The 24,078-nt window shown below is 41.5% G+C and overlaps 1 protein-coding gene across 1 annotated transcript in view; it reads right to left on the reverse strand.

Annotated features, from left to right (window-relative positions):
* The window catches only part of arid5b (AT-rich interaction domain 5B), a gene marked incomplete at its 5' end in the record, with an annotated part of 176,828 nt that overhangs the window by 33,830 nt on the left and 118,920 nt on the right, over window positions 1-24,078 (reverse strand). The window contains 2 exon segments of the mRNA XM_084321299.1: window positions 12,053-12,332; window positions 20,528-20,697. Coding sequence (XP_084177425.1) covers window positions 12,053-12,332; window positions 20,528-20,697 — 450 coding nt within the window.

The following is a 24,078-nucleotide window of genomic DNA, read 5'->3' on the forward strand; positions in this document are numbered from 1 at the left end:
TTATAAACTATAGAATATACTAAAACCAATAGTCTTCCATCTCAGTACTAGATAACCATCAAAGGAAACAAGCCTAATCCCTTTCACGTTCTTTCCTTTGTCAAGAGGATAAGGAGTTATCCGGTGATAGTGCAATGTTAGATAATGAAACGCCTTTTCTATCCCGGGGCCTTAGTTGCTCCTCAGAAGTTAATTTATCTGTTTTCCTGCTCTTGGAGGGAGGGGGTCAGTGGATGGACATACTGCTGGCTAGAAGCTCTAAACACAGCTTCCTCTCTTTGGTAACTGATAACAAAACCTGGTGCAAACCCGTGGCCTGGGACCAGACTCCTTCACTCAAACAACCCTGGACACGGACGCAGTGCAAGGTCCAGTCGATTCTGCCACTGTGCTGCTAAACAGCTACATCTGCTTGGTAAAGATAACTATGGTTTACTGTAGGGCGGGTAAGGGTAACACATTTATTTTTTGAATGTATATAGGCCTATGAAACGGCATTCATTTGCCTGCAATTTAAATAGTGAACATTTGGATATTCGGGAGAAAATGTTTGGACTAAATAAAGAAAATCTACTCATTCTAGTACGATTTCATAGCAATAACGACCACAGCCCTTACCAAGCATAATAATGTAAATCCTACTGTGTTGTGGATTTACAGTTCCCTGATATCATACACAGTTCCCCACGGCGACCTGCTTTGCGCATGCCGATGGTGGCATCTTGGGGGTGCACGAGCCGCACAGGGCTGGGGCAAGAATGGGCGGAAACTCACTGCAATAGTTGTGAGGTTTTTCTCTTTGAAGAGTGATTCTTTTTTTTGCAGTGCAGCAGTTTGGATAAGGTACTGGACAACATTCAAGAGACTCAAAGGAACACACCAACATTATTGCCACATGTGCAATTATGCCACATCAATGTGGAACGCCCTACCCAAAGCTGTAAAGGAATGTGAATCACTACCCACTTTCAAAAACACTCTCAAAGAACACCTATGGGAGACTGCAATTCGAAACTGGCCCCTACAAATGTCCTAACCCACAGTATTCCAATGTACAGTGTCCCCCACCCCCCCTACCCCCCCCCACCTCCAATGTACAGTCACCCCCCCCCCCCCCACACCCCCAACCCCACCCCACCTACCCAACCTCCTCCAATGTACAGTTTCTACGTCAAATGTATATACACTCTTTTCTGGACTCTTTTTGTATCACAAACAGTACTGTATTTGCAAATCTGGTATGTCATAAATGTATAGATGTAGCAGTACAGTCTATCTGTATGTCATATATGTCCTGATGAATTGAAAATGGGGGACCCTGATGTAAACAAGACGAAAGTCTTTCTCTGGTCTGCATCCCCTTAACAATTGTATGTATCGAGCTGTACTGTACTGTACCCATTCTGCAATCTGTTAATAAACTTTTCAATCAATCAATCAATTATGGGAAACGCTGTCTTGTCCAGAGCCAGACAAGAAGATAGATACTCCTCCGTGTTCAGTGGGACGCTATCCAGCTGCAAGCTAGCCTAGCTTAGCACAAACTAATGGAAACAGATACGGAGCTCTCCCGAAAAAAGGTTTTAAGCTGTAGGCTAGTCGATCCGTTGGCTAGCTTTCTACTGAACGCACAGAGAAGAAATTAGTATCTTCTTGTCTGACTCTGGGGACGACGGCAAGCACATTTCCCCACAATGTTCCTTTATACGGGAGCATGTCTATGTTCCCCGGGTCCCATGTTCCCCGGGTCCCATGTTCCCCGGGTCCTATGTTCCCCGGGTCCTATGTTCCCCGGGTCCTATGTTCCCCGGGTTCTATGTTCCCCGGGTTCTATGTTCCCCGGGTCCTATGTTCCCCGGGTCCTATGTTCCCCGCTTTGATTGATTGATTGATTGATTGAAATTTTTAGACCACCAGCCCTGATTCCAAAACCTAACCTCAACCAGTTCGAACGAGGGCCTAAGCTTAACCGTTCGAAACAAGGCGGACATTAATAATTAATAAAATAATTAAAAATTTATAAAATGTTCAATCTATTAATCAATCAAAGCGGGGAACATAGAACCCGGGGAACATAGGACCCGGGGAGAACATAGGGATGATCCCCTTTATACCAGGGGGCAGCGCGCAAAGAAGAAACATGGCTTCAGCTGGAATGAAAAGAGGGAAAAGCTATCGAGGACGAGACGTCATTCCTTTCCATGTAGTATAACATCGAATTATTCTCATAATCAAAGGAAAAACAAACGTTATTATTATTTGTTTGCACGTAAATATAGCTAGTGTCGCATCGTAATCTGAATAATTATGGCCTGGTGGCCCCCACCATTTTAAATCCTGCTCTGTGAATGCCTGGTGAAATCAAGTCAAGTGGGTGACATGTCCCTTCTGAGACCGACTCGGTTAGATCCCGTGACTCTTATGAACTTAACTGTCACTTCAGAGGCCAAACTCGTCTCAGATCACAGCTGCTCCGTATTCTCAGATGTTTTATGCATGCACTGGGCAAAAGGAGGAGCGGAAATAGAAATTCAGGATGATTGCGATGGTGTAGAATCAACCATTTGAATAAAAAGCTGTTTCTTTTTGGCGTGTAATCACTGTGTAGAATGAGTCGTTACTTGGAATCAGTGGCAGGTTGATTGACTTGGACTATTTATATAACAGTTCACACACTGTGTTGGGCTGAACCACATTGCATTCATTAAAAAAAAATTAAGATTGAGAGAGAGAGAGAGAATATTTTGTGTAAATAGCAAAGCTTAGAGATAAGAATACCCCGTGTTATGATTCAGACAGGATGTTTTATTTATTCATAAGAACATTTATGAAACGTTTTTTTTCTGAAGGAATCAAAAGGAATTATTGAAACACAGCCAGAACAAAATGACTTGACATGTGTCACTCAACCATATGTTGCTTTGTGTTCAACTCCAGATAACTTCATTGGAGATTACTCGGATGTGAACGCAAAAAAGAAAAAAGAAAAACACAAAAAAAACTGAAATAATATAATTTCCAATTGCCTGCTACGGGGAAACTGGCTGTCTTTGATCTCCTAATCCTAATGCATTTGTAGTGGTTTTAAAAAGGAATAATATGGAGGGGAGGTGGGGTGTGATGAGGGGGGGGTGGGGGGGGGGTGAATGATTACATCTGAGGGTTTGTTGTATTAATTATAATGTGTGTTGTTGTTTTTTTTATCCTTCACTTCTTCTCTCCCTCCTCATTCCGTGTGCTGATGCACTCCCCGCTTGCCAAGGACAAGGTTGAAACAGCATGATTTCACCGCTTTAATGAGAGCCTTTGCTTATGATGTCTCCGGATTTGAGATTCAAAGCATGCGCTTTATGTAAAGCAGTTTGACGTGAAAACCCCACCCGTACTTTAAAAGTAAAACATATTGAGAGAGCGTTATTTCACCCCCCCCCCCCTCCCCTTTCTCTCTCCCTTTCTCGCTCTCTATTTCTCCTTCCCTCTGCCTCCCTCTCTAGCACAATGACCTACTTAAGCAGTAACATACCGGCAGTCAAGTTGACAGCATTGTCAAAATACCTCTGCGAGGTTAGCCAAGTCAGGGCCGACCGCGGCTTACACTCGTCTAAGAGTTTTGAATAATGAGAGTTTTACAGTGCTGTAACTGTCATCCTGTCAACATAACAGACACATCTCTCTCTCTATCTATATATTTTTCTCCCTTTGCTTTCACTTCTAGTTTCATATACTGATACTGTCTGTCTTGTAATTTTATGTATAGGAATTAAACTCGTTTTCTGTACAAAGTGACGTGGTAACGTGCTACTTTAGGCCACTATTGTAGGCAAACAATTTGATTAGGTAGTCTACCTAGGAACTGACTATTATGTTGGAACAACTATTATGTAACCAAGTTAAAAGAGCAATTAACTGTTGATTTTGGGCAGAACTTAGACTGAATTTGACAACGCCCTTCCCAATCAGAACACATCAGGATGCCTCCAAAGCCACACCCCGCTAGGTAGCTAACGAGCAGCCATGTGTCATCAGCAGGACTTTACCTGTCTCAAACCCTGCCCTCTTTTCTTGATCCTCCAATCACAGCTGTCGCTTACCTCGGACTTCCTCGTACAAACAAAGTTTGTACGAGGAAGTCCGAGGTAAGCGACAGCTGTGATTGGAGGATCAAGAAAAGAGGGCAGGGTTTGAGACAGGTCTAATGTGCATAACAAGCACATGTGTCACTAGAGGGTTTGATAGGCAGCTCGCTCGTTCCAATCATTTGACTTGGTCATTTGTTTGATTGGATGTCCTTGTTTTAGCTCCTGCCCCTTACCGGAACAACATATGTCTTTAATTTCTGTGTCAAACGTCTTTTTATTTTTTTGTACGATTTATAACTGCCCCTCATTTTAGCATTTGTCTGCATTTTTATTAATTTTTTTTAAACTTTGGCCATTCCCCTGGCTCTTTTATGTGTTTATCACATTTATACTGGTCAAGGATGACCGACAGAAACAGGCTGAAAGGGTTCAGATGGGGGGGAAGACACTCTGGGAACATTTAGATTGAGAGGTAAGCAGACAGAAAATGGGGATTTTATAGTCAAATGTGATCATTGCCAAGTGAAGTAAAAGCCATTCTGGAAGGGCTTCCCTGCACTGAGACATCAGATCTGACACTTGAGCTTCGACATGGGTGGTCGCATTTTACGCAGCTCCCGGCTAAACCAACGCAACAGAACAACAACAACAACGTTTTTTTGCGCATTTTCTACTTTCCCTCCTGTGGATTATGGACTTGTACCTGAATTCACCACTTAAACAACTCCAGACTGAAGTGGAAAGTAGCGAAAATACAAAAAAACAGTTGTGACTTCTATTAACGGGCTCGGAGAGGAAGCATCCAGCCTTTGGAACCGCGGCTATTCACACAGTACTTACAGCGAATCCGGAACGCAAGAAGTTACCCCCGACAAGGCAGTTTGATAGAAAATCAATGATTCTATTATATTTGCTCCTGTCGGGAGACATACACCAGAACCCGGGTCCCGTCATGACACGGAACCAGAGACGACAGTTAGGACTGTTGACCCAGGAAGCGGCGGCTAGCATCGCTAGCACTACAGGACAACTGCTACCAACACAGACGGCGGCTAACGACACGATCAACCGCAACATTCCTCCACTATCACCTCTACAAAAGAACCCACGAGAGGCCACAGCGAGAAGGAATGAACCGGGGTTCACAATCGTGGCGCCCAGCACGTCGCGGAACGTAAACAACGAGGCATCGCCCGATGGCCGGCGAGCTAGCTGGCAAGCTAACGCGGCTAACAACAATGGACATAGGACCCCATCCCCCCCTACCCACCTACCGCCACCCGGTCAACCAGACACCACAGAACGGAACACAGACAATCGACACCTTGAACTCGACGACATAAACCAGATAACACACGCAAATAGAAATCGAAAACTATTCAATAGTCAGGAAGGATAGGAATCAGTATGGAGGTGGTGTCTGTGTGTATATTCATAAAGACACCAAATTCATCAACCGTACTGACCTGAACCATGATGAAATTTAAACTGTTTGGGTTGCAATCTTATTCGAAAGGGTGAAATCCGTACTAGTAGGCACAATCTATAGACCACCAGAGCAGAGTGGCTTCTATGACACTGGATGGGCTGTTTAGCTGGGGTGGAAGGTGTAGAAAAGATTCTTATCGGGGACTGGAACACGGATATGCTACGTAAAGAAGCACCTGTCTTCAAGGCCTTCGGTAGGTTTTGTGATCTGCACGGTTTCAGCCAGCTAATCACCCAACCCACAAGAGTATGTGATTCAACACAAACTACCATTGATCTAATTCTGACCTCTGACAAGTCCATGATCTCCAACAAAGGGGTGATAGCATGCGGGTTAAGTGATCATTATATGATATTCTGTACCCGCAAAAAGTTAAAACAAAAGGCCGGCTGTCACAAAACAGTCACATCTAGGGACCTCAAAACCTACTCTAGAGAGGCCTTTAACCAAGAACTGGAGAGCATGGACTGGTCAGATGAGCTCAGTGGTACATTGGTTGAAGAAACATGGCTTGGATTCAAAACCAAATTCACAACAATACTTAACAACATGGCACCCCTAAGAACCACCAGGGTTAAAAATCGCGCTGAACCATGGATGCACACTGACCGCTGTGAAAACCAGAGACAAAAAATGCTTGGAACTTCATAAAAGTCAGACAAAGTCCGCAAAGACGACTTCAAACTGGAAATGGTAACAACAGATGAGGTACTCAAAAAACTGAGCGCCCTCTAACCTAACAAGGCCACTGGCCATGACAACATCCCCTCCAAATTCCTCAGAGACTCAGCAGCCGCCATCACCCCAGTCATCACACACATAATAAACCTCTCCATAAAACAGGGACACGTCCCCAAGGACTTCAAAATTGCGAGAGTGACCCCCCTGCACAAAAAGGGCAGCAAATTAGACCCAGGCAACTACTGCCCTGTTTCTATTCTTAACTCCATCTCGAAAAAATTTTCTACGAACAGGTCGAAAAGTACCTAGCGGGAAAAAAATCTAATCTACGAATTCCAATCTGGCTTCAGAACATCCGACTCCACTGACACATGCCTTCTCTATTTGAATGACCACATCAAACAAGAGGTGGACGCGGACAAATACTGCGGCATGGTCATGCTGGACCTACAAAAGGCCTTCGACACTGTCAATCACTCCATTCTGATTGACAAGCTAAAAGCAATTGGTCTATCAGTGAGCTGGATGCAATCCTACCTGGAGGGGAGAGAACAGATGGTGGAGGTAAACGGTACTCTACCCCCCCCCCCCCCTCACAGTGAGCTGTGGTGTTCCACAAGGAAGCATAGTAGGACCGCTACTGTTCCTAATTTGACATGTCGTCAGCTTGTGACTGCAACTTGTTCTTGTTCGCGGACGACTCAGCCCTGCTGGTCTCTGACAAGAACAAGTTACAGAATCTGCACCTGGCTCGCTGATAACAAACTATCATTACACCTGTAAAACAGAGTCCATTCTCTTCGGATCAAATAACAAACTCAGCAAGACCGACGGCTTCTCAGTTACAGTGGGTGACAATATTGTCACAAGGAAAGATGAAATTACATACCTGGGTTCCATCCTAGAGGCAAATCTTTCCTGTGACAAAATGGCATCCAATGTAATAAAAAAAGTCAACCAACGAACTCGATTCTTGTACCGGATCTCCTCTCTGGTAAACAAGAATACCCTGAAGACTCTGGCAGGAGCACTCATTCAAGGGTACTACGACTATGCTTGCACCTCATGGTACCAAAGCACCTCAAAGGCGCTAAAAACAAGATTACAAACATCACAAAACAAACTGGTCAGACTACTACTTGACCTTACTCCTAGAACCCACCTCACCCCTGCCCACTTTGACTACCTAGGATGGCTTAGAGTAGATGACAGAGTACTTGCAATGGGCCTGGTCTACAAGATACACTACACCACACAGGTACCCATGTACATGTCGAAATACTTCCCAAAGGTCAGTGAATACCACGACCACAACACCAGAGGGAGCTCCACAAATCATGTGCAACCCAGATTCGGCACAAACAAGGGACTAAACACATTTAGCAATTATGCCACAACAATGTGGAACGCCCTACCCACAGCCGTAAAAAAATATGTGAATCCCTACCCACATTCAAAACCGCTCTTAAAGAGCACCTACGGGCGGCTGCAATTCGAAACTGGCCACCGTAAAGGTCCAACCCCCCCCCCCCAATAGACAGTCTCCCCCCCCCACCGTATGTATATATTTTCTCCCCACCGTATGTATTTTTTTTCTCCCACCCACCCACCCCCTCCTAATGTACAGTCTCCTCCCCATCATATGTATATAATCTCTGTTAGGATCTATGGGTAACAGCCAGTACTGTATATTTGCATATCGTATATGTCACAAATGTAACAGTACTATATACCTGTATGTCATATATGTCCCTATGCCATAAATGTCATGTATGTTGTGTATATGCCATAAATGTCACTATGAATTGAAAATGGGGGACCCTGATGTAAACAAGACAAACGTCTTTCTCTGGTCTGCATCCCCTTAACAATTGTGTGTATTGAGCCGTACTGTATTGTACCCATTCTGCAATCTGTTAAATAAAGTTGTCCTTCATTCATTAATTCATTCATTAATTCATTCATTCATTCATTCATTCATTCATTCAATCAGCACCTCCTGGTGGTCCCCAGGTCCAGGCTAAAAACAAGGGGTGATCGAGCCTTCGAGGTGACAGCACCAAGGCTCTGGAACGCTCTCCCCCTGGACCTGCGAACTGCCCCCTCTGAAAACTCTTTTAAAAAACAACTAAAAACACATTTGTTCAGACAGGCCTTTGATCATGCATAGGCGCCTTTTCTTGTCCTCACTGTTCTATAGTTTTGTTTTAATTAGTGACTCATGATTTTATCCAAATTCTTTTATTCTACTTTTTCTATCTGGTTTCACTGTTTTTAACTGCTGTTTGTTTGTTGTCATTTATTTCTGATTTTGTTTTATTGTGTTTTTATATTAAGCTGTAGTGTAAAGCACCCTGTGCATTCATGCTGTGAAGGGTGCTATATAAATAAAGGTCATTCATTCATTCATTCATTCATTCATTCATTCATTCATTCATTCATTCATTCATTCATTCATTCATTCATTCATTCAACCAACAGTTTCGTTTCTATGTAAGTGTTACCAGTTAAAGTGAATAGGCCACTTATATGTGAAACCGACTGTATCCAATAAGAAAAAGATTTCCCCTGTGTAACGACACAGCACAGCATACTGTAGCGAAAGCGAAGTGTCTGACCAACAAAAATAAAAAAGCCTTTGATCTCTGAAACAGACGTGTTTGCCACACGGGACAGCCTCCTACCGGTTACACAACGTGCTTGGGCTCTGACTGAGTGTGATGATATTCTCGCCTTTTTCTTCAAAACGTATCCAAAGCTGCGCTGGCACTGGGTGACCTTAGAATGTCAACCTCCTCCTGGATGTGATTTGTTTGATTATAGACAAATCGTTGCAATACAGTTTATCTACTGTCACAGTCAACTGTCTGTTTTTGTTACAGTTTTTATAGCAAGGTGGGGAATTATGGGCTTTGGGCACGCTGCCTAGTTGGCTGTCTCATCCATATCTGTCTCCTTTGGTGCTCGTTCCAGCGTACTAGCAAAGGACATGTTTTTGTTCTCGTGTGGACTGACAAGTAACCGTAGCACTTTCCTTATTTATGTTAAAGGCCCAATCTGTAATTCAAATGTAAATCAATAAGAAGCCCCGTCACCAATAAAAAGAAAAATAGGAACGGACACGTTCTAATTCTCTAGTTGATTGAACTCTTGATACAGTACAAGCGCTAACACTAGACGGAAAATATATGTTTTTATTGTATTTGCTGTATTTTGCTGGCTGTAAGAGGTCTGCGAGTTTCATTAAATAAGTGCGTTAGTGATTTATAGGTGCTGAGAAGGGTATGTTGTGGAGGGTGTGGGTGACACACACACACACACACACACACACACACACACACACACACACACACACACACACACACACACACACACACACACACACACACACACACACACACACACACAAACACACACATACATACATACACACTAGGGACATATCCGAATCTGACTGTATTGGGGAAGGCACAAATAATGCGATGGAAACAGATATTTATTCTACCCGAAGTTGCTTGTTATTATTATATTATATATATATATATATTTTTTTTAAAAAATAAAGTCCATGTGAAGTTGGCATAGCCTCTATCTAACGTTACACAGGTTAGCAGCACTATATCCTCTATCTAACGTTACACAGGTTAGCACTATAGCCTCTATCTAACGTTACACAGGTTAGCAGCACTATAGCCTCTATCTAACGTTACACAGGTTAGCAGCACTATAGCCTCTATCTAACGTTACACAGGTTAGCAGCACTATATCCTCTATCTAACGTTACACAGGTTAGCACTATAGCCTCTATCTAACGTTACACAGGTTAGCAGCACTATAGCCTCTATCTAACGTTACACAGGTTAGCAGCACTATAGCCTCTATCTAACGTTACACAGGTTAGCACTATATGCTGTGAGGGACACTGGCTTACTTCCGTCAGGAGTGTAACACTCGTTTTACTGATATTTGGCTCCATATTTTGACCCCGAATATAAGAGGACCCCACTTTTTCATACGTATTTCCAGGAAAAGAAAAAGTATTATATTTGGACCAATACGGTATATGCCAATATTAAATCTATTTGATGCTTTGAAGGCACAACAATTGCATTGCCAATTAATATTAGGTTAGAAAATACAACATTTGCCTGATTTAAAGGTCCCATATTTTTGTCCTTTTCAACAAGTTAATGGTCTTAAGGTTAAGGTCTTTGAGGTTCCCTATACATGTCTTTGAAGTTTTCTGATGAAAATAAAACACTCGGATTATGCATTCTAGCATTTCTCTATACCCTTCTGTTTCAGTCTCAATGGGCTGGTTCTGTACCTTTAATGCAAATAAGCTGCCCCCGCTCCCCAACACTGGAACTGCGTGAACGATCAAATGGAATTCAGATCAAACTGTCAAACTAGGCGTTGCAGATCAAATCTCACTCTAGATTCAACATTTTCATATTCAACATTTTCATATTCAACATTCTGCTTAAAGTAGTAGGCCCTTCAAATACCCAAATGTATGCACAAATGTGAGTTTTTCACAATATGGGACCGTTGACATGACGTCCGGCATAAACCACACACCCACTTCCGGTCTGCTATCTGAGTACAGATATAAAGACAGATCATTTTGTTGGTTGAACAGATACAGATAGGGGAGAACGGGGGACGTTGTCACACGGGTAGGTTGTCACATTCATTATATTTCACCACCAGAGGATCCTGTCTCCCATACTTTGGTATTTAAATGTCCAGAATTGGGGTCAGAGTTCACCTGTCTTTACTTTGTTATCCCTTGTAAAGCGACCTTGGGTCCCTTGAAAGGCGCTATATAAAATGAAGTTATTATTATTATTAAAGAAAAAATTATTATAATAATTATATTAGATTGTGAAAAAAACGCCCCGGTGGATGGTCGTTAGTGGTTAACATACCGTTGTATTCATTCGGTACACAGCCGTTTGGTACGGTACGGTACACACTGAAAGGGTTCGGTTACAGAGGTGCTCCTTCCAAGTGCCTATTGTAATTTGAAGTAATTAAAGGTGCTATTGATTAATATTGATTAATAATGTATGTATGTGTACGTTTTCAAAAAGAAAACGGCAGCTCATTCACTTGTCAACTTTGACAGTTTGATCAGAAATATGTTTGATAAGGCGGCTAGGTGGTGCAGTGGGCAAGGCGCTCACCACCAATGCAGGAGACGCTGGGTTCGAGCCCAGCTCTCTGCATTGCTACCAGCTTGGCTGGTCGTTCATACTAATACAATTGGCAGTATTAGGGGGTGGGAAGCTGATGGGTGGGGATCGGACGTTGTGGACAGCGACTCCTACAGGTCGGTTGGTGCGCCTGCGCAGCAGAATCAGGAAGCGACGGGGGCGGCGTGCCCTCCAAACGCAGACCCCCGACGCTGAAAGATTGCGCTGTGCAGGTGAAAAGATGCGACGGCTGCCTCCTCGTGTACCGGAGGGGACACGTGATGTAAGGCTTAGTCCACATTGCAGCCGACCAGTGGGAGGCATGGCCAAACAGCGTTCGAGACAGGGGAGGGTAGAATTGGACGATACGAAATTGGGATGGGAGAAAAATAGAAAATGGGAGAAAAAGTAGATAAAAAAATAAAGAAATATGTTTGATAGTAGAAGTTTCTTATATAAACACCACATTGTTTTTGGTGGGTGCTCTGGTGACATCTCGTGGCTGAAACTACTTAGTGTGCCTTTAAGTACACAATATATTACACTCCAAAGCTCTAATGTCGCAGAGGAAGAGCATACTGTAGCAGAGATGTTGTTCGACTCACTTTGCTTGAAACCCAGGAAGGGAATCCTCTCGATGGGCGTGTCGCGCTCTTTCATGTACTTGTAGAGCGCCACCAAGAAAGCCTGCTCCTCCGCCCGGCTCTCTTCCGACACATCCTCTTCTTTCCTCTCCTCCTTCTTCCTCTCTTTCTTCTCCTCCTTCTCCTTCCCCCTTTCCTTCTCCTCTGCCGAGGGTTTCTTAGTGAGCCCGTTGGTCTTGTGTTTGGCCGTCGTCGTGGTTATTTTGCCGTTCGGTACCGAGACTTTGCAGTTGGGTTTAACCTGGAAGAAAATCACAATATCATCATCATCATCATCATCATCATCATTTATTTATTCGTACAATATGGTGTTGAAGCAGGTATTATTTATTCTCAACATTGATTGATTGAGCTCTTGATGCAATGACAGGCAGTATGTGACACAGCTAAACCTGAAATCTTACATGCTTCTAAAATCATTCATTTACACCAATGTATTACAAATAGATGTAACGTTATACATTGGGGTCAAATAAGACCTGCATTTTGAGTTATGATGGGTTTTGATTGATTGATTGAAAAGTTTATTAACAGATTGCAGAATGGGTACAGTACAGTACAGCTCACTGTACACTGTACATTGGAATACTGACATACATTTGACATAGAAACTGTACATTGGAGGAGGTTGGGTAGGTGGGGTGGGGTTGGGTGGGGCTGTACATTGGAATACTGACAAAGCCATGCTTGGTCTTTATTGTACAACTGGGTTAGGACATTTGTAGGGGCCAGTTTTGAATTGCAGTCTCCCGTAGGTGTTCTTTGAGAGTGTTTTTGAAGGTGGGTAGTGATTTACATTCCTTTACAGCTTTGGGTAGGGCGTTCCACAGTTAAGAAAAGTTATTTTCATCTTAGATCTTTAGAACTCTGGATTGGGACTTTAAAGTGATATCTCACTAGGGCTGTCATGAAAATGAATTTGAACGAATGAATAATGACTTCTCGCGTGGGTTGCTGCACTGAATGCGCTACATGACATCACTTTAATTTAACAGCAGATTGAAAATTAAATGTTGGTCTATCCCTTGAGCTGAAGGGAGACAATAATTGAACAACAACCGTGTGTCAATGATGAGAGAGCAGAACCCAACTGATTTGCACTCTAATCTAAAGTAATCTAAAAAGCCCCATTTGGAAATACCTCAGATTTTGGTCAGAAAAGAAAAGCAACAACAACACAAACACAGACGGAGCTTCAGGTGCCTAACCAGTATGGTACTCGTTAGGTCTGTGTTTGTGTTGTTGTTGCTTTTCTTTTGTAAAAGCAACATTTAAACCTATGATTTCATACATTGCCTACCATTCCACCACTAGCAAGCTACAGCCGGCCTACCATTCCACCACTAGCAAGCTACAGCCGGCCTACCATTCCACCACTAGCAAGCTACAGCCGGCCTACCATTCCACCACTAGCAAACTACAGCTGGCCTACCATTCCACCACTAGCAAACTACAGCTGGCCTACCATTCCACCACTAGCAAGCTACAGCCGGCCTACCATTCCACCACTAGCAAACTACAGCTGGCCTACCATTCCACCACTAGCAAACTACAGCTGGCCTACCATTCCACCACTAGCAAACTACAGCCGGCCTACCATTCCACCACTAGCAAACTACAGCTGGCCTACCATTCCACCACTAGCAAGTTGCAGATGGCCTACCATTCCACCACTAGCAAACTACAGCCGGCCTACCATTCCACCACTAGCAAGTTGCAGATGGCCTACCATTCCACCACTAGCAAACTACAAATGGCCTACCATTCCACCACTAGCAAACTACAAATGGCCTACTATTCCACCACTAGCAAACTACAGCTGGCCTACTATTCCACCACTAGCAAACTACAGCTGGCCTACTATTCCACCACTAGCAAACTACAGCTGGCCTACTATTCCACCACTAGCAAACTACAGCTGGCCTACTATTCCACCACTAGCAAACTACAGCTGGCCTACCATTCCACCACTAGCAAACTACAGCTGGCCTACTATTCTACCACTAACAAACTACAGTACAAATGGCCTACCATTCCACCACTAGCAAGCTACAAATGGCCTACCATTCCACCACTACCAAGCTACAGATGGCATACTATTCTATCACTAACAAACTATGTAAGCTACAGATGGCCTACCATTCCACCACTAGCAAGCTACATATGGCCTACCATTCCACCACTAGCACACTATGTGAGCTACACATGGCCTAGCTACTGTACCACTATCAACCTGAGGACACAAAATATGCACCCAAATGAGTATGGCCTGATGCTCCGTTAAGTGGAGCCACCAGTACTAAAGCAGCGTTTGCGCCACAGGAACTTTCCCCTGGAACTAGGGACTTTTTCAGGAACTCCCCAAAAGACCCTGCTCCAAGGGTAGGACTTTTCCGAAGTCCAGGAACTTTTGGGGGTGGTGCTTGCAGGTGCTGAACATTCTGACAAAACAAAATGTCTTAGTTACAATTAGATTATTGTATGAACTAATCAAGTGAAATGTTGCTGAGGTATTTAAAGATCGTTATTAGTAGGCAATTTGGGCACGCCTCATTTGGAAACAAGAGTCATGTCATCTGGACTCTGTGAGTTGCCAGTGCATTGTGCGTTGTCTGTTGCATGTTCCTGTTCAATGCAGACCAATAGGCAAAAGAGTCGATCTGATCAGAGTAAATTGTCCTTGTCCTATCTCTAGAGACCTTTTTCACACATCACTGGACTCATTTGCCTAATCTTCGTGTATCTTTTCACCGCAGTGCAAACGCAGAGAACAATGCTCCAAAAGAACTTAAAGTTCTGCGCAATGTAGTTCCTGGCAATTAGAGTTCCTGGTAGTTTCAGTGCAAACGTGGCTTAAGTTGTGCATCAAGCTAAATCAGCTGGGGAGAGATAGAGACATAATGGAGATACATGTCTCACTGCTGTGTTTTTTGTTCATTACTGATTTATGATTACAGATTACAGATTACAAAACTGCACAATTAAAACAATTAATGTAGACCTTGCTTCTAATTTTTCCAAACGTGTATATATACCCGACCAGTAAAAGGGACTCTGTGTTAAAATGAGGTTTTACGGTACACATTATTCTGTTTGTATGGTGTAGGCTACAGTGTATGTAGATTTTAAAAGTCTCCTTGAATATTCATGACATTCTGAATTCTGCCCAACTTGACTGCGTTCATGTGATGTTTATGTTGAAATACACATTATCTACACTAGTTATGTCTCTTGTTTGCCCTCTTGTGGACACAACGCGCAATAATAGATATTCAAATAGTTCGAACATTTTAGAAGGAATAATCAAATGTCATTTTTGGTTAATTTTGACAGCCCTATATCACACTTTGGTGTGCATTAATCTATGTCACACATGTAGAAATTCATAGTTCTTCTAACACACATGGAAAAGAAGAAACGTGATTTAATTCTGTGTCCATGGTTATAATTTTCAAGAGGTAATTTGCCTGTTTGCAATTATTGATTTTGAGGTCTGAGTAAAAAAGCCTGAGTGCTGGCGTTCACTTAAGATTCCCAGGGCACTCCTGAAACCGCTGAATCTAAAAACCCCTCCAGCCAAATAAAAGCAAAGCAGATGACTCTGTACAATATTATAAGTTTAACCAAACATCACTTGTCATTTTAGAAGCTGATTCCTCACTTTAGAGGTTCTTTCAGACTGAGTGCATGTTCTGGATATTGACCATTAGCACTGCTATCAAATAAAGATAATTTGGGTTAAAAAGACAGAAATTCAGTCCACAAATTCAGCCTCCTATTCATTATCTGATTCAGAACAAGTCTTTTGATGTCATCAAAGATTAAACAGAGATGATCTGGGTTCTAGCTTTTTAGAGAGTGTTGGTCATGGTCACATGTTGATTGAACTGTCCAAGGTCAAAGGAATAACATACAGTATGTGAGAGGGCTTTAGGGTGGATATCTAATGTAAATATCCCTCTGCACTGTGAGATAAACATTAAAGATTACAGTGGGTGTATTATCACTGTTACTTATACAGTGATGATACTCAACATTGTGTCCTGTATGATTGCAGAAAGGCACAACAATCACTGGTATTTATTTATTTTTAAAGCCCTTACTGGTAAACAACCTGTGTATATCTCTTCACTGTTAGATTGGAATATTGGAACCTATTCAACTCGATCAAATGACTGGATGGTTCTTAGGCTCCCTCAAGTTAGTTCTGCTCTAGGGAAGTCAGCTTTTTCCTTTGATATGCCTCTTGGAATGTCCTCCAACTCTCTCTGACGTTGGAGGTTCTCCCTTCTCTTGGTATGTTTAAACGTATGATTTCAGACCATTGTGTAACTAACTACCTGCAACTGTTTTAGCTGATTTTAAATTAATTTTTTTACTCTTTTGTGTAACATTTTCTGTGAATATTGCTTTTATTATGTACTGTTTACATTTGTACAATCGTAATTTCTAAAAATGAGGGAAACCTCAGAAGCTTATGATTTTAATTATACAATGGCATGCAAATGTCTTGATTCTGACTTCTTTCAGACGTTGTTATTTCTCATAACACACTCCACGTGATCCCAGAACCCGCCCACAACCAGGCTGCTAAACGAACAATAAACACTATGCAACAACCATCAAATGCACACAGCACACACACCCACACGCACACACTCACTTAAACAAACAACACACTGCAGCACCCACTCTCCACACTTTAGATCACACAAACACACTTTATATTTATTGATAAAGGATTTGCACTACAACTCGTACACCTACTGTAAATTGTACCTAAATTGCACCTCATCCTATTTCTGCCTTGCACTATATAGTATTGTATATTAGTACACTACACAGTATTGTATATTATATGGTAACTCAGTTACGTCTACTCTGCATCGAACATTGTACATATGTCTATACTGAACACTGTGACCTCATTTTTTTTACTTCTAATTTACATGCTATACTATGTTATTTTATTTCATACTTATCTTGTCATGCACAGTCTCTGGAGCGTAACAGTAAGAAGCATTTTGTATAAAAGTATTCTGTACTTCTGTATGACAACTATTAAAGAAACTTGAAACTTGAAACAACCGAATTACTTTGTTTCCGAATCACTCCGCCGTTCGTGTTTTTAGGAATGAAACCAAGATGGCGGACAATAATCTTTATGAATGGATGTATTGATAGCGTCATAACGACTCATTCAAAAACGATAAAGTCATATGGAATGTGTTAGTTGCTTACACAATGTTGGATTATGTAATTGGTTGGTCATGACTCATTGTGAAACAAAATATAAATCGCGGGAAGTGTGTTGTTAGATGCCATTCGTTGTAGAACCTCCCTCTCCTTCAAAAGGACAATGGGTCTCATTGCCGAACGGATTTCCGACAAAAAAATTCCTCTCAGGCAGATTTCTGCCAATTTAAGACATATTAGCGCTAGTAGCGCGATTCCCCAAATTTTCCTGAGATCGGATTTGGCCGTGGCTGAGAGCAGAATTTAAGAGTGCTGAGGAGCACACTTATGATTGATTGACTGATTGACATTTTTATTAACTTGACAGACTGTGTTCTCCGTTCGTAATGGCTTTATTTGGGAGGAATCATAGTGATTCCTTCATGTCAACGCTACAGGCCTCCTTGGAATTAATTATTACTTATTAATTATTACTTAATCATAATTAAAATAAATATGGCATTATTTGTATGATAAGAAATTATGCATATGATGTCGGAAAGATAAATAATATGGATTCATCTGATCACAGGGCAGCTGGATTAACCATATCTGAACCAGCTATTTTGGACAAATGTATAATTACTTTAATTACTCAGATATTCAAACACAATTATGCAATTATTGTGAAATTATTGAAAATAATAATTATTTAATGCCTTCTGTGGAATTTGTATTTCTTATTTGTTACATATCTGTTTTATTGATTAATGATACATTTGAAAGAATGCAGGTTATAGCCAACATGATTGGTACAATGGGACAGACATTTGTTTGATATAGCTATAACTTGCATTCCTTCAAATGTATCATTAATCAATAAAACAGATATTGAAATACACTATGTAGCCTAGTACACCAACACTGCAAATGACAGTGGATAAATAAATAAATAAGAACTAAAGCTAATCATGTGGAAATAGACTGCATTAATATTCCATAACAAGTCTTGTGTGCGCCAGTATGGCCTACGTGTCTATGAACAGTAGGCTTATATTATTCTAGTTACTTGTTTCATTAGGATTTAGTAGATACTATATATATGCTCTGCCCTACGTACAGTATACGTACAGACTGTACTTATACTGTGACATACACAGGGTGTGATCAGATCACGGTTGATTGCTCTCTTTCAGTTCTTTCAGCTCAAATGCCATTTTATTTAAAAAGAATAAACTACCAAATCTATCAAATGGAATCCTTGAACTAACGCTTGACTAACTAGCAAACTATAGGTTAAACCACCCAAATCTTTGTTATTATTTAACTATAGCAGCATTCACATACATGCAACTTTATAAACTATAAATACCAAATCTATTAAATGGAACCCTACTGGTTAGAAGGTTTGACTAATCTACTAACTAGCAAACTAGGTTATAAACTTTCAAGTGTGTGCTGCTGTCAGCCATGGTCCAGCAAAAGTAAACAAAACAACTTTGCTGACGCAACAAATTAACCAGTGATGTAACGTTACAGTAGGTCCTGGCAGTTGAGTAGAATGTTTTTCTCAATGCAGATCACTCGTATCAAAAGCTGAATCCTTATTCTGAATGTATAATAAAAATTAAATACTAACATTCTTACTGTCTTATACTATCATGCACTCTTCCTACTATACTAATATGTCTCTACTACTATGCAATCATCACTGCAGCACCCAAGTTTCAGAACTGTTTAATGAACATTGTTACTCAGTTGTAAGACTCGTACCCTTCCTGCAGACTTGTCGTACAGAACTTGTAAGTCGCTTTGGATAAAAGCGGCAGCTAAATGACTAAATGTAAATGTAATATTTAAATAGACAATCATGGAAATGTATAAAAAATTATATACATTTGAAAAATATTTGAGGATTCAGAGGATTCTGTTGTTAGCCTATATGCGATTCTTTATCCAAAGCAAATACACAAACAGACACATGCAACCAAGTGCATAATCAGTTTGGTAATCATACCGCCTGACATATAATAACAGGTTACGATGCTGCAGCAGTAATGGAAGATAGAAGCGTGTCAGATAACTTTTATGATAACTACCACTATATATAAATGCGTATATATTTATACCGTGGTCTGGGTGAATACTCTTTTCTGATTGTCTGGCAGGCGTTAAAACCTTTTAATGCACACATAGTTCCGCTCAAGTTTAATCACCGTTCTAAATTCATCAACATTAAAGGGCGCAGCTGTCAAAGCCCACTCGTTATCAACTGCGGCGAAGCACAGCTGACTTGTTATCAACCTGAGGAACTAACGAAGCAAAACACACTAATGGCAAGTGCAAAACTTTCACCAAATATTTACATACATACATTAGGTATAATGTTTCAAACTTGCAACTTGTAGGTGTGTGTTAAAGGAAAACTCCAACATTTTGGGAAATTAGCTTATTTGCCATCTACCCTGGAGTTAGACAAGAAGATACATACCTTTTTTCTTCTCTGTGCATGCAGTAGGAGTAGGAAGACGCACACCGTTAGCCTAGCTTAGCGTCAGTCACTGGAAGTAGGTTCCTCCATTAGCCTAGTTCCTAGGGATGGGTACCGTTCACATGTGAATCGATACCGGTACCCAACGGTACCTTTTTTCGGTACTTTAGTCTATAAAAATGTAAACTACCTACCTCAAAAATCTAAACTTCAAATAACTACACTTTCGACCGTTTTCGGCTTGCCATTGCCCTGACTGCTTTTTTGTTGAATCAAGTCAAATCCTAGGTAAGCGTATATTGTGCGTGTGAACGTTGACATAAAAAAAATAAAAAATAAAAAATTAGTGTGTAAAAAAAAATTTAATTCTTTTTTTAATGGTATCTCACGTGAATCGATACTCGGTATTACCGACGTGTTTCGGTAAGTACCTTTAAAAGTACCGAATCCCTACTAGTTCCCAACATCTTCCTACTCCTACTGCATGCACAGAGAAGAAAAAGGTATGTATCTTCTTGTCTAACTCCAGGGTAGATGGCAAATAAGCTAATTTCCCAAAATGTTGGAGTTTTTCTTTAAACATTTATTCCAGGCACTCGGGTGGTTCTGCGCCTCCACGTTGTGCCGTAAAACCATTTAATGCACACCTACTCGTTGATGATCCATTACATATTCACTGCTGGTTGGGTTACATCTCCAGTTTGATACATTTTCATGTTTTTTTTTTACTTGAATTGAAAGTCAAAAAATAGTGGTGAGTGTTAGCTAACCTTGGTGGGAATTTTGCTCTCTGGGGTGCAGGGGTCCTGAGGTACTGCTCCCGTTGAGGCCTGGTTGGACCCCGACGACCCTTGACCTTGGCCCTGAGCCTGATTCTGGGAGTCTCTCCGCTGGGAGATGGACAACTTCTTCTTCCTGGGTCGCCCCTTCAGGTTGGGAGCTGAAGGAGAGGGGAGGGGAGGGGAAAACACAGCAATTACAGAAACTGAAGGGGATTTTAGTACGGGAACGTTGCTCACCGGCGAACAATATTGAGCTGTGAAAATGTTTAACCAGCCCCTTGGGCACTGAACGGGTTTTATTTGAAAACGCCACAATGTGATGAAATATAACACAGGAGTTTTCGTCCCGAACTAAATAGACACAGATGTGTTGGACAAAAAAAGACTTGCTTAAAGGGATCATTCAGATGTCCGGAGCCATATTTCTCACTTACCAATGATGATGTTGATTGTTGGAATCCTTTCAATCTCAGCACAATGCAAAGCCTCATAATTCCTCATGCTAGCTCTGGTTAGTTAGCCACAAACCAATGCAAAGTCGATGGGACCTATAGCTCCTGTCTGTACAAGCTGACGGAGACTCACGGAAAATGTACACACAGATTAGATTTCCGTGCGTCTCAGTCAGCGTGGCTCGGCTAACTGTCCAGAGCTAATATGAGGAACAGCATGGATTGTGCTGAAAAAGGATTCTACAGATCAACACCATCATTGGTAAATAAGAAACAGGGCTAGGGGTCCAAAAGAATCTGAACTAACTTAAAATTGTTTTGTTACAATAAACACATGTTTTTCAACACATTCATACTGTATGTATTAACTTCAAGGACAAAACACCCTGTGCTACTTCAACACATCTGCTTTAAGAGTGTATGAAATCCATTGTTAAAACATTTTAAAAAATTCTATAAAAAATACTGTGAGAAAAAAGCAGTGTATGAATCATATGAAACATCGGTTGCCAGACAATGTGACACAGTATTTCAAAAATAACCACTAGACCCTTCCAAAAAAGAAAAATAAGTGTTAATAGCATCATAAGACGGCCAATAACTGAGGGTTTTGTTCCCATATCTACGATCACTGTAATAATAATCATAAACACATGTTATGCCACAAGAAAAGGAATTGTATCAATCAGAGCAAATACTTTTCAACAGACATTATACTTCAAATGACATTCCTTGGAGGAAGAGGAGGAAGAGGAGGAAGGAGGAGGAAGAGGAGGAAAGAGGACACGATAAGAACTGGAACAATATTCACATTATACATTCCACCGCTGATGGGTGGAGCATATCATTTCTAAAAGCAGAAGAGAAATAGATAGTTGCCGTCATGGTTCATATTCACAGCTTGCACACTCATAATAAATAGAATAATGCTTAAACTATATATGCATATTAATAATGAGCAACATGTATACATCTACAGTGGGTTATAGTGTTCCATGACAATGTGTGAACCATAAGATGCTATAAAAGCCTTATAACATACAATAATACAGCTATAATGTATTAATGTACAGTGTTTGTTTAATAGCCATTAGAAGCTCTTTTCAATTGACTCATAACAGGTTATACATTTTAACGTTTTCCAGAAACCATTTGTTCATCAGCTGGTCATAGTCTGCTTATTGATATATGGCATTGTGTCTTGTATTACAAGCAAATATGAACATCCTTATAATAACCAGCTTTGTAGATCCATGCCTTTAAAGGCTCAATCTGTGATCCAAATGTGAATGAACTGCTATAGTCGATTGACCTGAGCTCTTGATATATAGACTAACACTAGACAACTGCTGAATATGTGGTTTTAATTGTATTTTCTGCATTTTGCAGCTGTAAAAGGTCACCATATGTTGGTAATGTTTGTACACACTGAGGAGGACAACTAAGCTTTTAATTTTGAAATGGGGAACTGCTAATATTGACACAAAGGAAAACCCAAAAGCAGTCATCACAAAAATAACCTCAGCCCAGGAAATCGTTAAACGTTTTTTAGTACGACACCTCAGATGCAACAAAACCAATCGCCCCATTTTTTTTCCTTCTCCTTTTTTTGTTTCTTTTTTTTATAGTTTCGTTAACTCACTCATGCTGGAGAGCTGCAGCGTTGTTAATTAAAAACACACAAACCTGCCTGATAGGGGCCCCTTTGTCTGAGCGAGGCTGGCAGATATAATTGCTCTGTACACATTACACACACAATAAAGTATTTAAACCCTCCAAAGTCCTTTTTGTACACCCACGTTTATGTCAACTCGCGACTGTAATGGAACTGCTTGGCAGAGAGCCGTGCCTTCACGCAAGTAACACAAACAAGAGATAAGCTCAAAGGAGAGAAGGAGGTAGGGAGGGAGAGAGAGAGAGAGAGAGAGAGAGAGAGAGAGAGAGAGAGAGAGAGAGAGAGAGAGAGAGAGAGAGAGAGAGAGAGAGAGGGGGGGGGGGGGGGCAGGAACTTCAAATAAAAGCCAAGTTCAGTCATGTAGTATTTCACAGTGTCGAAATTCCTTCCTGCCTTTCCATCTGCAATGACAATTAAATCACATTCAAGGTCGACCCCTCCCCCCTGTTATACCCAAAGGGGACTCTGCGATGATTTTTTTTGTCAGATCAAATTCCAATCAAGGAAAAAATATTAAAGAAAAGAAGAAAAAAAAGTGTACGAATAACAACTGAAGAGGTAGTCATTAGAGGAGGAGGGCGGGGTCAAAGAAAAGTCATTGAGCACTCGGCAACCTATCGCTCGTGGCGTTATCATTTCCCAAACGGGAGTATAGAGTATACTATACAGTATCACCTGGCGTTGGCGGTGGTGGTGGTGGTGAGTTACAAAGGCCTTTTGTCGTTGTGCATCTGTCATCCCTTTGGCTCTGAACACACCTTGTCAACACTGTGATCTCTAACACTCACAAGGTATCATTTCCTTTATTTATTCTTTTTGAGGGCGGTTTATTACTTCTCTCGTTCTCTCCTTTTCTCTCTCTCTCTCTCTCTCTCTCTCTCTCTCTCTCTCCTTTTCTCCCTCTCTCTCTCCCTCGTTAAAGTTGATATCGCTCACAACGGCTGACTCATAATGGTTAATGTACTTGCTGTGTGTCTGAGCAGGAGAGTCGGTGTATTCATTTGTCGTCACCCCCCCCCCCCCCCCCCCCCCCCCCCCGAGCAAAACAGGGCATCACTTTATAAACAGGCGCTGTTTAAACGCACAACTTCTCTCGCAAAACCCTTGTGAGTTTGTGGCCTCAATGTGGTTTTGTTTTTAGGAGCCCTATCTCTAACCGCCCCCCCCCCCCCCCCCCCCCCACACACCATGCACTTAAAATACAGAAAGAGAGAAATAGAGGAGAGAAAGAGTTACATAAGTACCCTGTCTGTTTACAGATTTCATCGGCTCGTATATATACTGCTGGGAGAACATGCGGTGTGTATATTGAGTATTGCTGTGAAGCCTGTGAGTATAAAGCATGACGATATTAAACAGAGATCGACTGCGTCGGGTAATGAATATGGACATCTGGGATCTGGTGCAAAAAC

This window comes from Notolepis coatsorum (assembly GCF_963971535.1).
Source record: "Notolepis coatsorum genome assembly, chromosome: 9".
Taxonomy (NCBI): Eukaryota; Metazoa; Chordata; class Actinopteri; order Aulopiformes; family Paralepididae; genus Notolepis; species Notolepis coatsorum.